The sequence below is a fragment of the Tenrec ecaudatus genome, chromosome 12, assembly GCF_050624435.1.
Source record: "Tenrec ecaudatus isolate mTenEca1 chromosome 12, mTenEca1.hap1, whole genome shotgun sequence".
Classification (NCBI taxonomy): domain Eukaryota; kingdom Metazoa; phylum Chordata; class Mammalia; order Afrosoricida; family Tenrecidae; genus Tenrec; species Tenrec ecaudatus.
Genome location: NC_134541.1, coordinates 62,126,168 through 62,141,448, shown reverse-complemented (window position 1 = coordinate 62,141,448; position 15,281 = coordinate 62,126,168). Strand labels below are relative to the sequence as shown.

Genomic DNA, 15,281 nt, shown 5'->3' with positions numbered 1-15,281 from the left:
AGTATAGCACTGATGAAACATACAACCTTCCTCTAGTTCTTATTGATTCCTCACCCCCACCCACACTACCATGACCCCAATTCGATCTTACAAATCTGGCTAGACCAGAACATGTACACTAGTACAGATAAGAGCTAGCAACACAGGGAATCCAGAACAGACAAACCCCTTAGGACCAATAAGGGAAGCAATGATACTAGGAGGATAAGGGTAGTGGGGCTTGAGGGATGAAGGGGGCATACATCACAATTATCCATGTATGGCCCCCATCCCAGGGGATGGACAGCAGAAAAGTGGATTAAAAAAATGAGACAGCACTCGGTATAAGAAAAAGAAAGAAAGGAAGGAAGGAAGGAAGGAAGAGAATTTGTAAATTATCAAGGGGACATGGGGCGGGGGTAATGAGGAGCTGATTCCAGGGGCTCAAGTAAAAGGAAAATGTTTTTAAAAAGATGATGACAACACATGTACAGATGTGATCGCCAAAATGGATATATGTATGAATTGTAATAAGAGCTGTAAAAGCCACCAATAAAATAAAATTTAATTTAAAAAGACAAATACATTCATTTTAAGGAAAATATAGTAAAACTGATGACAGCAATGAATTGCAGAAAAGGCAGAGAAGCCTATGGTGGTAGTTTAGCGAGTCTCCTAATCTTAGTCAATAATTTTAATGGAATATTCAAAGTATAGAAATATTGTTGAATCTTTGTGCATAATTCTTCAAGTCAGACCCCTGCAAAATATTGATTGCTATACAGTAGCTATTATGTCTTTAGTTGTTTTCTGGATTAAATTGTGTCCCCCATGAATACATGTCCTAATGAACCACAACTAGGCTAAATGCTCCTCGGTATTATGTAATTAACCTCTATTCTCTAAGCTGATGTCATTATACCATGTACTTCAAGTCCTAACTTGGATGGTGCTAATGAGGAAGGATGCAATCTACAGGATTATGTTGTATCTTGAATCAATCTCTTTTCAGATATAAAACAGATTAAACAAGTGAGTGGAGATCAGAGGGAAATACTACCACCAAGAAAGAAGAGGCAAGCAAAAAGAAAAAAAAAAAGAAAGAAGAGGCAGGAGCAACATATGTCTCTTGGAAGAAAAGTCATCGCACTGGGAACCTCCTAAACACAGGGGCTGATTAATACTGAGGTAGACTGCTATCTCCAAGCCCAGGCATGTTGAAAAAGACAGGCACCTTTCCCCAGAGGTGACACAGAGAGGAAGTCTTCCACTAACTCCTGCACCCTGATTTTGGCCTTTTAGCCCTCTGGGCTGTGGGAGAATATATTTCTATTGTTAAAGCCATTCACTTGTAGCATTTCTGTTAGACCAGCCCTAGATAATCAAGACAAGCTACCAGCTAACTGTAGCCAACTAAAAAGTAACTACCGACAAAGCTAGAAATGACCACCCGTCACCTGTGTGGTGTTCTGTTCATGTTCTGCAGACGTGGACCACACATGTGAGTGTTCAGCTTTGGGGTCCATCTCTTCTTCACTAGGCCTCCCGAGACAGCAGCCTGGAGGAGTACGGGGCGGACAGCAGTCATCGGTCTACCACATATGTGTCCATGACGAACAAAATGACCTCTGCAACAAGCCTGGAAAACAGAAAAAGGGACCAAGACTTTTAATAGATGATTATGTTTTAATAAATTATACCTTCAACCTCTAAGAACAAAAAATTCAAAAATATATAATACCGATGAAACACACATCATTCCTCTAGTTCCTGAATGCTTCCTCCTCCCCACTACCATGACCCAGTTCTACCTTGCAAATCTGGCTAGACCAGAGAACACACATTGGTACAGGTAAGAGCTCTCAACACATGGAATTCAGGGCAAATAAAACTCTCAGGAACAGTAGTGAAAGTAGCGATATCATGAGGGGAGGGGGGAAGGGGGAGAAAGGGAGAACCCATCACAAGGTTGGATACATAGCCCACCCCAAAAAGGGTACAAATAACAGAAATGTGGGTGACGGAAGATAACAGGACAGTGTAAGATGCGAAATAATAACAAGATATAATTGATCAAGGATTCACAAGGGTGGGAGGTTGGTGGGGGAGGGGAAACAGAGGAGCTTATACTAAGGGCTCAAGTAGAAAATGTTTTGGAAATGATGATGGCAACATATGTACAAATATGCTTGATACAATTAATGTATGGAATGTTATAAGAGGTGTAAGAGCCCCCAATAAAATGATTTTTTAATGCAAAGATTAACTTATGTGAACTAATAATACAATGGTATCGCATGTTGCTATGTACTACTATGTGTGTGTCTGAGTTTGTATAAAATGCAATCTTTTTCTTCCAAACTATTTTATTAGGAGCTGATCCAGACATAGTTCAATCACATTAAGCAGTATTGTACAATTGCTACTAAAAATTTCTTCCTTCTTTAACTCCTTGATGTTCCCTTTCCCCCCCCACCCCACCTCCACCATCGTACACCCCAGGACCCCTTGTTCTAATTGTTGTCTCTATAGATTGATCTCTCCTGGGTTTCATATTCCAAAAACTACATAACAAAGATGCAAGATGGCAATCCGTCACGACAAAATACAACAGAGACAAACCCCAATACTGGGGGTAGGAGGCGGAGACAACAGAAAATATTAAAAACCAGATTAATCACAAAGTATATCAGAGGGGGAGATCTAGTAACTGACAAGGTTTTAACAGTTCAGGCCAGATTTAACATTTTAAACTACTGCAGTCGTCTCCACATTACTGTCTGATAACCAAGTAATTCCTACTGGAGGTTTCTTCCCTATATGGTCCTACACGTGTACTTTGCACTTCTACTGTCATCTTTAGCCTTCTTCACACAACTTGAGCTCCGACACTATTCCCTCCTCTGGATTTGGATTATATAATTTATAATCCTTGAATCATGGATGTTGGTACGCTTCTTCTACGCGAACTTGGTTGGTGTCTCACTTAGATGGCTACTTGTTTGGGAACAAGCCTAAAATGCAATCTTCCTCAAAGATTTGATCCGGGGAAAAGGCAGCAAAATAAACCATTAGTTACTAGAAGAAAAGAAATAATAAATATTATGGCAGAAATAAATGAATCTGAAATATTTATAAATACCATAGGGAAAAATGTTAAATAAATAAAAACTATAGGAAAAAATCAGTAAAACAAGAAGTTGGCTCTTTGAAATGATTAACAAAATAGATAAACCACTGGCAAAACTAACCACAGGAAAGAATGGGTAAAAACAAATTTTATAAATAAGAAGTGAAGCAAATATTACAACAAACCAAAATAACATAAAAATATAATCACACAGTAATATAAGAAATTGTTTTCCAAAGCATTTGAAAATCTAGATAAATGGATAAATTTCTTTAAATGTATTATTTACCTAAATTACCACAGAATGATGTAGAAAATTTCTACAAGCCTAAAACATGAGATGAAATGGATCTAGTTATTAAAAATCTCACATCAAAAAGTCCAAGACCAGATGGTTTTACTAGGCAATTCTAACAAGCATTTAGAGAAAAGTTAATACCAAATTTAAATAAACTATTCCACAATATACAAATAGACTATATACTACCAAACTAATTTATGAAGCAACTATAACTTTGATACCTAAACCAGGCAAAGACATCACCAGAATTGAAAATTACAGACCAATATCCCTAATGAATATAGATGCCAAGATTTTCAATAAAATACTAGTCACCAAAATTCAACTAAGCATCAATAATAATAATAATAAAACACAATCAAGAGGGGTTCATACCAAATATTCAAGGATGGTTTAATGTTAGAAAAATAATCAGTGCAATTTATTACAAAGGAGAAGAGCGACATGATTATATCATTCAATACAGAAAAGGTATTTGATAAAATTCAACATCTATTCCTGATTAAAACACTCAACAAAATAAGTATAGAAGGACAACTTCTCAATATAGTGAAAGCCATGTATGTGAGGCCAATAGCCTACATCTCACTAAAGGGAGAGAAGGTGAGGCCATTTCCTCTTTGAATGGTTGTCTTTTGCCACCACTCTTATTGAATTCTGGACATTTTAGCTGGAACCATTAGACATCAAAAGGAAATTAAAGTCTTGTTATATGTTTTTCTATATATGAACCTAAAGAGACAACAAGTAGAATGAGGGTCCCTGGTGAATACAGGTGGTGGGGTGGTAGTGGCAAAGGGGACCTGACATCAAGGAATTCAAAAAAGAATAGAGAATGCTTTGAAACTGATTTTGGTAGCAATTGTATGCCTGATGTGATTGAACTATGGAATGATATGATTAATAAGTGAGCAGGGGGGAAAGTTCTGTCTAAATATTGTAGATACATACATACATGTGCACATGATTTTTTTATTCAAATAAAACTAATTTTTCTATTCAGAGACACAGAAGAAAGAAAAATCTCTTTTATTTGCAGACAACATGATCCTATAATTCAGCAATTCTCAAGCTGTGAGTTGTGGCAAAATTACAGTTATGAATCAGCAACGAAAATAACTTTATGGTTTGGGCGGGGTGTCAGCACAACATGAGGAACTGTATTAAGGTGTCATGGCATTAGAAAGATTGAGGACCACTGCGATATATCGAAAATCCCCAAAGATTCTATTAAACAATTGCTCAAGCTAATTGAAAAATTTGGCAGCGTAGCAGGCTAGAAGATCAACATACAGAGATCAGTAGGATACTTGTACAAAAAGATATGAAGAGTAATACCATTTACATTAATTACACAAAAAATAAAATTTTTAAGAATAAACCTTACCAGCGAAACAAAGACTTACACAGAGAAAACTACAAAATACTCCTTCAAGAAACCAAAAAGAACCTATACAAGTATAACAAGTTACCATGAGGATAGGTAGGCGAAATATTGTGAAAATGTCAATATGACCCAAAATGATTTATAAATCCATGCAAATCAAATCCAAATTCCACCAATTTTTTCCAAAGGAATTACCAGCTTTATATGGAAATTAAAGAAGCCTAGGATAAATAAAACACTAATGAAAAATAATAACAAAGTAGGAGGCTTTACACTCCCAGACCTTGAAACCCACTGTGCACCACAATAAGCAAAATAGCCTGGAACTGATACGATGCTAGATATAGAGACCACTGGGTTAGAACTGAAAAACAAGGAAAACAATTTTTGATAAAGAACTGAAACATTAAATGGGCAAGATATAGTCTTTTCAACAAATGGTATTGAAAAAACTGAATCTTCACCTGAAAAAGAATGAAACAAGACCCATACCTGACACTATGTACAAAACCAAACTCAAGATGGATCAAAGATCTAAATATAAATCACACAATTATTAAGACCACCAATGAAACAATTGGGACAAACTTAACCCTGATAAGAGGCATAAATACACATATTCGCACTACAGAAGACAAAATAAAGATCTGGGATCTATGAAAAATATGACATTTTATGCATAACAAAAGACTTCAAAAGAATCAACAGAGAACCCACAGATTGGAGGAAAAAACTAGAGATCATTATGCTTAGCAAACTCAGTCAATTTTACAAAGATAAATATTTAATATCACCAATGTTATAAGGAAAAACAAAGAAGAAGAAATGTGGTTTATACACCAATTGCCTTGAGGGCAGGAGACTCCCTCCCTCTCTGGGAGACGCTAGTGCTCTGAGCTGGAGGAGCCATGTGGAGACCCCTGCCAGCACTGAGATAATTACAATGCCACTGGATCCACAAGACTTCCCACCCACTGGCCTGTGATCTTCCTGCATTCGATGTCATTGCATGTGTTTCATGAGTCTGAAGAGAAAGTTATAGATTGGTATCAGACATATGGGCTCATATCGAACTTAGGGACTTGATCTGGTCTGGGCTGGGCTGTTTTCTCAATATTCAATTGTTCTTGTATTTAAAGCTCTCTCCTATACCCATACGAGTGTCCATGAATTTGCTTCTCTGGTCTACCCGGACAAACCACAGGCTCAGGAGCCTGGAGAGGCAATTCTCCCTGTCCCATATGGTTACTATGAGGCAGATTCAACTCGGTGGCAGTGATTTGGGTTTGGGTTGGAAAACTTCACCTAATTCACAATAAAAAGTTTTTGTTTTGTTTTGTTTTTTTTTTAATAGAAAGAAAATGAAAAATCTCCCTGGAGATTAAGGGGGGGAGGGGCTGTGGAGAACAGGTCGAGCTGTACTCATTATTCCTTTGCAAGACTATAGGCATTGAGTTCACGGACTTCCTATACTACTTTTGTCTAAAAGGAGCAAGAGAGCAGTAAAAGTCAGAGCAAAAAGAGGAAAGCACCACAGGGTTCCCAGGAGCAGACAGCCTCATCTTTCTCCTGAGACACAGCTAGTGGGTTTGAACCACCAACTTTGTGCCACCATTTAAGCAGCAAATGTAGTGAAAGAGCTCCTAGGGCAGGACAAGTTGGGGGTCTTTGTTGGAAAATGAAAACAAGAGGAAGAAGCTGTATTCAATGGCTGCTGGGTAGGATTAGTAAAAATCATCCTCTGGGTCACGCTTTGGGAAGAGAAAGTTAATAAGGCTGGAGATGGAAGAGAGAAAGAGGGGTGCATGGAACTGAGCAATGGGATACCCCCCCACCTCCCAGCTTCCACCTGATAGACTAGCAGTGGTCCCACCCTGGCTCCACAAACTCAAGCTGCTCTCAGTGAGACGACCTGAAAGAGGTGGCACATAGTCTGTGACTGCGCCTGCTCCTAAAGCAGACCGGGCACCCAGAGCCATCGAGGCCCATGCAGTGTGGACCTGTGAAGCCTCACTCAAACATGCATCCCAGTGCCTACCCTCTCCTGGTTCGCAATCCCAATTGGGAACAGGTGGCCTTGTTTGGTTCATGAGGCGGGGTTAGTGTTGGATGAACAAAGATTAGATGAGCAAGGAGAGGCAGAGGTGGGGTGAGAGAGGAAGAGGTGGGGGGGGCGGGGGGCAGGGGTAGGTAGAGAGGCAGAAGCAGGGCAAGAGAACGGCCAGCACACATGGAGATCTCTAAGGACGCAGGGAGCAGATGCTGAAGAGACTGCCCAGAGGACAGAATGAGAGTATTGGGCTGAGAGAATAAATTTGTTTGCTAAAGCCTTTGAAAAAAAAAAGAGTGAGAAAAAAGCAGAGGGGATACGAGGGAACTCAATTTTTTGCCTGTAACTTGGTGACTACAAATATAAACGTTATGTTCCTAATAGGTCAGTGAAGAAATGATTAGCGATCAAATCCAATGCCTTATTAAAATAGTAAGATACAGGAAACCTACATTTTGAAACCTCAGTCCTTCCCAAAGCAGGCTTCTTAAAAGTTGTCAATCTTCCCTTTTGAGTATGATAAAATGTGGACCAGTTAAGTCACAGGACACTTGCTGGGTAACAGGAGTAGCCACATCAAATACACTGTTACTAAGTGAATGCCGTCCCTCCCTCCCTCCCGAAACAATGTGTCAGTGTGGCTTGGCCGTCTCCTCAGTAGGGTGTAATTATCCGCCCTCTTGTGATCGGACCCAATTACCCTAAGTGTCGAAATCTCTTCCCTTTATGTTACTGATAAGCAGGATCTGAGGCAATGATATGAATGGGGCAGAATACACTTTACAAGAGTAGGTTGTATCATGAGTCACTCTCTCTTGAGATATAAAAGGGACTAAACAAGCGAGCAGAAAAAAATAAAACAAAAACAAGCAGAGATCAGAGGGACCTCAGTACCACCCACAAAGAAGAGCCTGGAGCAGAGCACATCCTCTGGACCCTGAGTCTATGTCTACGAACATCCTAAACCCAGGAGAAGGCTGCTGCCAGGACGCATGGAGATCTCCATGGGATGCCAGACCTACAGATGCTAAAAGGAAGCAAGGACCGACTTTTCCCAGAACCAACAGAGAAAAGAACACCCCCCCTACACTGGAGCCCTGAATAGGGCTTCTCACCTCTACCCTGTGAGAGAGAATAAATCTCTGTCTGTTAAGGCCATCCCTACAGTACTTCTGCAATAACAGCATGCGATAACCTCTTCCCAAGGGTCACTAAAACAGTATAAATATATACAGAAAACCCAACATGGATCTAAAGGTAAGAAAGACACTGGCCAAGTCTCAGGAATTATACGTGTGTGTTTGTGTGTGTGTATGTATAAACTATGAAGCATAAAACTTAGACTATATACACCTACACAGTCTCTGAACCAAGCTCATTTTTGTGGGGTAAACATGCAGGCATGTATGTGTACAAACATACATATGTATGGACATATTAGTATATGCATTTATGTAACCATATGCACAAATGAGGGAGCTGTAAAAAGGGAGTAGAAAAAATGCCGTTGTCTTTTAATCCCATTTTTCCATGAGCATTTTCACTCCTATACTCCTACCTCCACCACACACTTCCTGGTTTGCTCGGTAAGACCTGATGGTCTTCAAAGCGTGTGAATCACCATCTGAGATACAACCATTCTCCTTCTCTACTGGTCTGGAGCACACCAGAAGGAAAACAAGAGTCAGGGAAGAAACGGTCTTCGGTACAATTAGCCTACAGCAGGGGGTGGCAAGCTGTTGAGATGGACGAAGCAATCCTGTTTCTCACAATCATTTAAAAATGATTCCAGAGCCACAAGTATTTTTTACAAATAAATGAAATAACCATTATCTGAATAATATCATTTAAATGTTTTAATAAATGAAACTATGATCGTTTTATTTTCATTTGCAATTTTACTTCAAAGCCACATACATGTACATCCCAAAAGACCCGCATGTGACTCAAGAGGCATGTGACTCAAGTTTGCCAACGCCTGGTCTATATGAAACTCGGTCTCTTTCACCCTGAGTCCACAGAAGCTGCATGGTACCCGGCAGTTATTGCCCATCTCAATTAGGGCCACAATAGACAGAGCCAGAAAAAATGGTAGAAAAATATAGAATAGAAACTCGAATTCCTGAAAACAAAATAATAAAACTGACCTATTGAATTGTTTGATACTGGAGGACTCTTGTGAGTCCTGTGAACTTTGACACTAACCCCTGAGGTCACTTTGCTATTAAATAACACACTAGCTCTGTTTTTTCCATAAGTAATGTGTACATTCAATGTTTGGGGGGTTTTGGTTCTTTGGGGAGGGGGACTGGAGGTTTGGTTTTTGTTTTCTTTTCTTTTCCTGTTCTTTTTTGTGACTATACCCTCCTAGCTTGGATATTTTTAATTTTTTTTAATTAGCATAGTGCACAGGAGAAAATACCTACGGGAGGGGGTTAACTGGAAATAAAATATGCAATGCATATGTTGATTTCATAAAAGCACATTAATAAATATGACCCATGAACATAGGACTCCTTTAAAACAATTACCTATATGAGACCAAATAAGTGTAAGGGGGGAGAGGAACTAGATTAATGAAAATGAAACAACTAGAATGGAAATCATGACAATGTTCACCAATAGTGAACAATGAAAATAATATCACTCAACAACTTCTGCAGAAATTATTAAAGCAGAAACTAAACTACTAGGGAACCTTTCACTGGAAATACAATATATCTTCAACAAAAAAAGAATAAAAAACAAATGAGGCCCAAAGTGAAAATATTTTAATGCCCACATGTCTATTATTAAGTCTAAGGTACAATAACAAGCCCACATTTTGTGGGAAACATCTGATTCATTAAGGAGCCTATTTCTCAACATGACCATACTCATCTCACCCTCACTCCTAAATGCCTAGGACTACCAACACATATACTCACCTTGCATAAACCCACTTCCCTTATCTCCACTCAGAACATAGAACAGTATAAATGTCTACCAATAGGTAAATGTGCAAATAAAGAGATATGAAAGAACTTTCTGGAGAAATGGAAATATCTTTGAAACCTTATGGACAGTAATGGAAACACTGGTAGATGCTGAAAACCTCATGGGAACCAAAAGCAGAACACTGTCAGAGAGAGTGCCAGGAGCTGAGGCCTTCTCCAGGTCAGAGGTACTCCGAGTATGACTGAGAAAGAACTGTCTTCTCAAAGCACAGTCTATCACAATGTCTCAAAGGGAGTAAAGCCTTTGGGACCTTCATTTGTTGATGGGGCATGACTCAAAATGAGAAGAGACAGCTGCAGACACCCATAGGCAGAACTTGGAATGTGCAGATCTAGGAAAATTGGAAGTTCTCAAAAATTGACATTCTAGACATAAGTAGCTGAAATGGACTGGTATTAACCATTTTGAATTAGAAAATCATATGGTTTACAACACTAGAAATAAAGCAACCAAGGGGAATGACGTTGGTAGTCAGAAGGATTTCACTGGCCAATGTTTTTTTCAGATGAAGACCGCCTCTTCTTCTTCCTAATCTGCGTTGATGTGGAAGCCGTGCTAAACCTTGTCTACCATGACTGACCCTACTGGTGTCTGAAATTCCAGGGCGTAGCGTCCACCATCAGAGCAGCATACAAACCACCACAATATGACAAACTGACAGACAAGTTTTCGTTTCTAAAAGGTGCTTTTCATTACTTTTATTTTTATTTTACACATGTCTCTTGCAATAGGTAGTAAATTCGGTTGCTCAAAGTTTTAAAACGCAGTAAAAAAGAAAGACATGTTTACAGTGTACAAGCTTCCTTCCCGTGTAATTCCCAAGCAATTGCTAAGCAGAAACCTACATGACCTACGTCTTCTCTATCCATCCAGCACCAGATATGGAGACGTGTGCGTAGTGGAACTCAGTGGGACTGCCTTGATTTTCTAGGTCTCACACATTGTCCCTGTTTGACAGAGTTCAGTCTTACTTAAAGGCAGAAAGTTTAGGATTTAAGGGGATAGCCCCCAAAAGAGAGGAATAGCAAGCCAAGCCCATGAGGGAATGAAGTTTCCTAAGAGATCAGACATGTTAGAAGGGTATGGGAAGAACATGCATGGGAAGAACCAGTTATGTCCCGTGTCATACACACACTTGAGCACATCTAACACACAACCACGCATCTGAATGCAGGTGGGAGCAAGGGGAACCACCTGGCCTTTTCCACCCTCCTTCTCTGAAGACTGTGAGTTCTGTCTGTGAGAACACACCATATTCCTCTGGTTCCGTGAGGCCTCCTCACCCTCCACCACAATGACCCCAGGGATGCCTCTCACTTTGGACTAGACCGGAGCATGTCCACAGCCGTGGATAAGAGATAGGAGCTCACGACACATGCAGCCCAGGAGCAGGAAAGGTGAGAGTGATGGGAAGGTAGAAGGGGAGGTGGGGAAGATGTGAAGAAGAGGGAACCAATTATAATGATTGACACAAAACCACACACCCCTCTCCAGGGGGAAGAGCAACGGAAAGCATGGGGGAAGGGAGACAGTGGTAGGTGTGAGATATGAAAATAATAATAATTTATACTCTATCAAGGGGTTACAAGAAGAGGCGAGGAAGGGAGGGATAGGAGAAGTTGACACCAAGGGCTCAAAAGAAAGTAATTGTCTAGAAAAGAATGATGGCAACATATGTACAAATATGCCTGATACAATTGGTGTATGGATTGTAATAAGCATTGTAAGAGCCCTCAATAAAATGATATAAAAAAATTCTAAGGGAAAGCAGCTCAAAAAATAACAAAAACAAAACTCATAAAGGCTTGCTTTCACACTTCTGCCAGGTGAATTCATGTCAAGAAGTAAGAACTGAAGAAAAGCATCTCCTAACTGATCATACAACTTTTCTTTGCTTGTTTTAGTGGGAAAATACTTTCCTGCTCTGGCAGGTTTCTAACTTACATAGGTTCCAGCTTACACAGATTTTACTGGATAGAATATTACTGATGCCATACAAAGAAGCATTCTTCATAATACCTTAAATAATGTCATAACTCGTATGCTGTTCCTTATCCTCGTTTAGGACAGCTGCATTATGAGTAGTAATAATAGCAGAGAGCTTCGAAAGTTTGTGGGGGGAAAGGAATTAAAAAAAACAGTGGAGTTTCTCCACAAGCTTTCTGAAGCTACCTCATATAGTCTACTTATTTAATCAATTTCCAGTTAGCAAGCACGTGGGAAATTACTAATCCTTAAGAATAGGATAATGGCTAAACTTGGGCGTCCCTTGCTTTACCCAAGATGGTTGGTACCTTGAATTCTTTTTAATTTTCTGTGGCGAGAGGCTGAATCAGTTCAAGTGGTTGTGTGAACACTAAACTGTTATTAATTCCTGAACTTCAAGACTGGGGCTTGCTTACTTTTGCCTCGTGCCTCAGCCCTCTGATAGGAAGGGCACTCTCTCGTCAAAGAAGCACAAGGCTTCCGAGCTTGGGCTTGGCCCAGGACCTGAGTGCACGTTCTACAACCTCAACGACCTCAAGGAAATCCAGAACTTCTCTAACTTTCTCTTCCTTCTCCACAAAACAGAGAGCATCAACTTGTGAGATCATGCACGCAAAGTGCTTAGTACAATGCCTGGTACATATAAATTCTCACGCGCTAGTTTTTAAAAACTTACCCAATCGCGTTTTATTTTTCTCTTTACTTATCTGCCTCCTCAAGACAGCACTAAGTTCCTTAAGGTCAAAGACTGTGCTCACTCAGTCACTCCAGTGGGCATGGGCGCGGGCTTGATCACTTTTGCTCAGGGTGAAAGAGTGGGAACGTGGAAGACAGACTGGAGTGTTCCGTGATACTTTGTTGGAGAAGAAAAAACTTGAAGGACAAACAGGAGCAAGAAAGGGGGAATAGGAAAAGGAAAATAAAGGAAAATCGGAGTAAGAAAGGGAAATAGGAAAGGGGAAGAGCACATTTATTCTAAGTTAAAATAGTTTTTTTCTGAGGAAGTAGACATTAAATTACATAAAATACCAGTCAACTATGTAAGGCAAGAATAAAGAAAAAGAAAACTAAGAAAGGAAATAACTCCTTAGCAGAAGACCAAGGGGCGGGGGGAGGGAAACAGACCGTTCATCCACATCCACACAGAGGAAAGTACACACACCAGTAAAATGTAACAACGGGATATTCAAATTGCTGCCCAAATAGCAATTCCTAATAACTTAAGAATACTGTCAGCAAGAAATCCAAAATGCAAAATCTTTAATTTAAAAAGTATCTCGGATCTAAACCAGTGACCATGGGATAACCAGTATGTGATTCTTGCTCATTAATGTGTAATTATAAGACCCACTAAGCTTCTGTAGCTATTAAACTACTTAAAACAGCAGTATAACCAACAATTGTTTATTGTTTAAAAAACTGTTCTAGGAAAAGTAATTTCAAGACAAGACCTACTACTAATTAAGCAAGTCATTAAAATCCTTTGATCACCAAGATCTTCATTCTAAAATCGGAGTGTAATATTAAAGTATAAAATGGTTTTTAAAGTTTACTCTAGCTTTAAGTTAAGATTGAAGCAGCAGAGTATAGGAAAAAGTTCACATCGTCTGAACTAAACACCCCAGCTTTTAGACTGGCTCAATCGCTTCTACTTATATAACGTTGGTCAAATCACTTAAATTCTCTGAGCCTCAAAATCATCATAAGTAAAATAGTGATAATAATTACTTTCTAGAGTTATTGTTGGGGTTAAAATGTGTGAAAAGCCTACGCACAAAGTTTGAATAAATCCCAACTTATATTTCACAGGTGAACTTAAGAGTTTTAGAAATTTTCTAAATATTTCATATTAAAAATGAATAATTTAGCAATTAATTCATTCTCTAAAGAATAGGAACATTCTTTACAATAAGGCTTAATGTATTTATATTCCTTTTTCGTTCATGCTTATTTAACTTATAAAGTCCTATTGATCTTGATAAGGAGCCTTGGTGGTGCAGTGTTTAAGTGCTGGGCTGCCAATCAAAACACTGGTGGTCTAAATCCACCAGCTGACTGCAGGAGAAAAACGAGGTGATCTGCTTCCGTGAGGATTCCAGTCTTGAAAACCACAGGAGGTAGCTCTGTTCTGTCTGATCGGGTTGCCATGAGTTGCAATTAACCTGACAGCAGTGGGTTTCACTGGGAAGAAGCTACTTCGGCACCGCCCACCAGTCAGGTGCTGAGGAAACCTGTTCCCTTCAGAAAGGCTTCCTTCTGCCCCTCATCCTTTCCGTCTTTCCCACAGAACCTCAGATAACACCTTCTTAGAAACACTCAGTGGGGAGGGTAACAAAAAACCATCTTCCCTCCTTTTCTCCCACTATCCAACAATAGTTAAAGGACTTTGTTTACAGGAAAAGAGAAACGCTCACATTTGTACCTTCCCCTCAGTGATTGACGTGATTCACTAAAAAAGGACCTGGAGCAAATTTGCAGAATTGATGCTGAGAAGAGATTCCTGGTAATAACAATGGTACCACTGGCACAAAATATGATGCCACGTGGAAAAGCACAACTATCCACGACACGGAGTTACAGTGCGGTCCTACAGAGGCAGGCCTTAAAATGAAAATATCTTGGGCTGTTTCAGCGATTTATTTTCTCTTCTGTACAGACAATAATGATATGATAAAACTTTAAGTCTAAATAAACTCGAAAGAGCGCTTTCAATAAATGCATAATGCCAAAAACCCAAATAAAGAAATACTGGAAATTAGTGTAACAGAACACATATACCATGAGTAGCTAGGATTCAAGTTAGGCAGTGAGTGTCACTGAAAGGTCAAAGGGGTCTTTGTAGACCAGACAGTGGAAGTGGGTCACATAAGTCCTTGTTATGAATTTCTCAGAAAATGTGATTAAGTCATGAGCAGAGCTCAGGAGCATTTCAGGGTCAGTGGGTAAAAGAAACAGAATCGCAAAGGACACACATACAACCTAAAGCATAGGCTCTAATCGAGTCCCTGCTTCTCAAAGCTGGCTGCACAGTTTTCCAAAGAACCCATGCCTAAGGCAAAAGGCTCTCCAAGAAGCTGCTTATTCTGCTATTGTGTGAACTGAAGGGGATTTACTTTGTATTAGGCATGTTCTAAGTACTGTACATATTGATTGATTTACTCTATACAATGATTTATGACACAGATTTGTTAGATGAAGAAATGAAGAGAAATGAGGTTGAGTGATCTGTACAAACTAACACAGCTGACAGGGACATGGAAGAGCGACAATTTCATGTAGCTATTATTTTATACGGTTTCTTACCCAATCAACTTGGAACACTAGCCCCATGTTATGATCTCAGTTTCAATGATTCCATTATATGAGTTACATAAAAACCATATGTAATCATACTTAACTATTTTCAAGCTGCTAAATTAAACAATTTTTATATTCCCATGTTTCACACTCT

At 39.4% G+C, this 15,281-nt stretch overlaps 1 protein-coding gene across 2 annotated transcripts in view; it reads right to left on the bottom strand.

Annotated features, from left to right (window-relative positions):
- The window catches only part of PRDM10 (PR/SET domain 10), a 149,373-nt gene that overhangs the window by 93,003 nt on the left and 41,089 nt on the right, over positions 1–15,281 (bottom strand). For both annotated transcript variants that reach the window (XM_075564083.1, XM_075564084.1), the window contains exon 2: positions 1,437–1,618. In XM_075564083.1, the coding sequence (XP_075420198.1) occupies positions 1,437–1,505 (69 nt within the window). In that variant the 5' untranslated portion in view covers positions 1,506–1,618. The remainder of the gene's footprint in view (positions 1–1,436; positions 1,619–15,281) is intronic.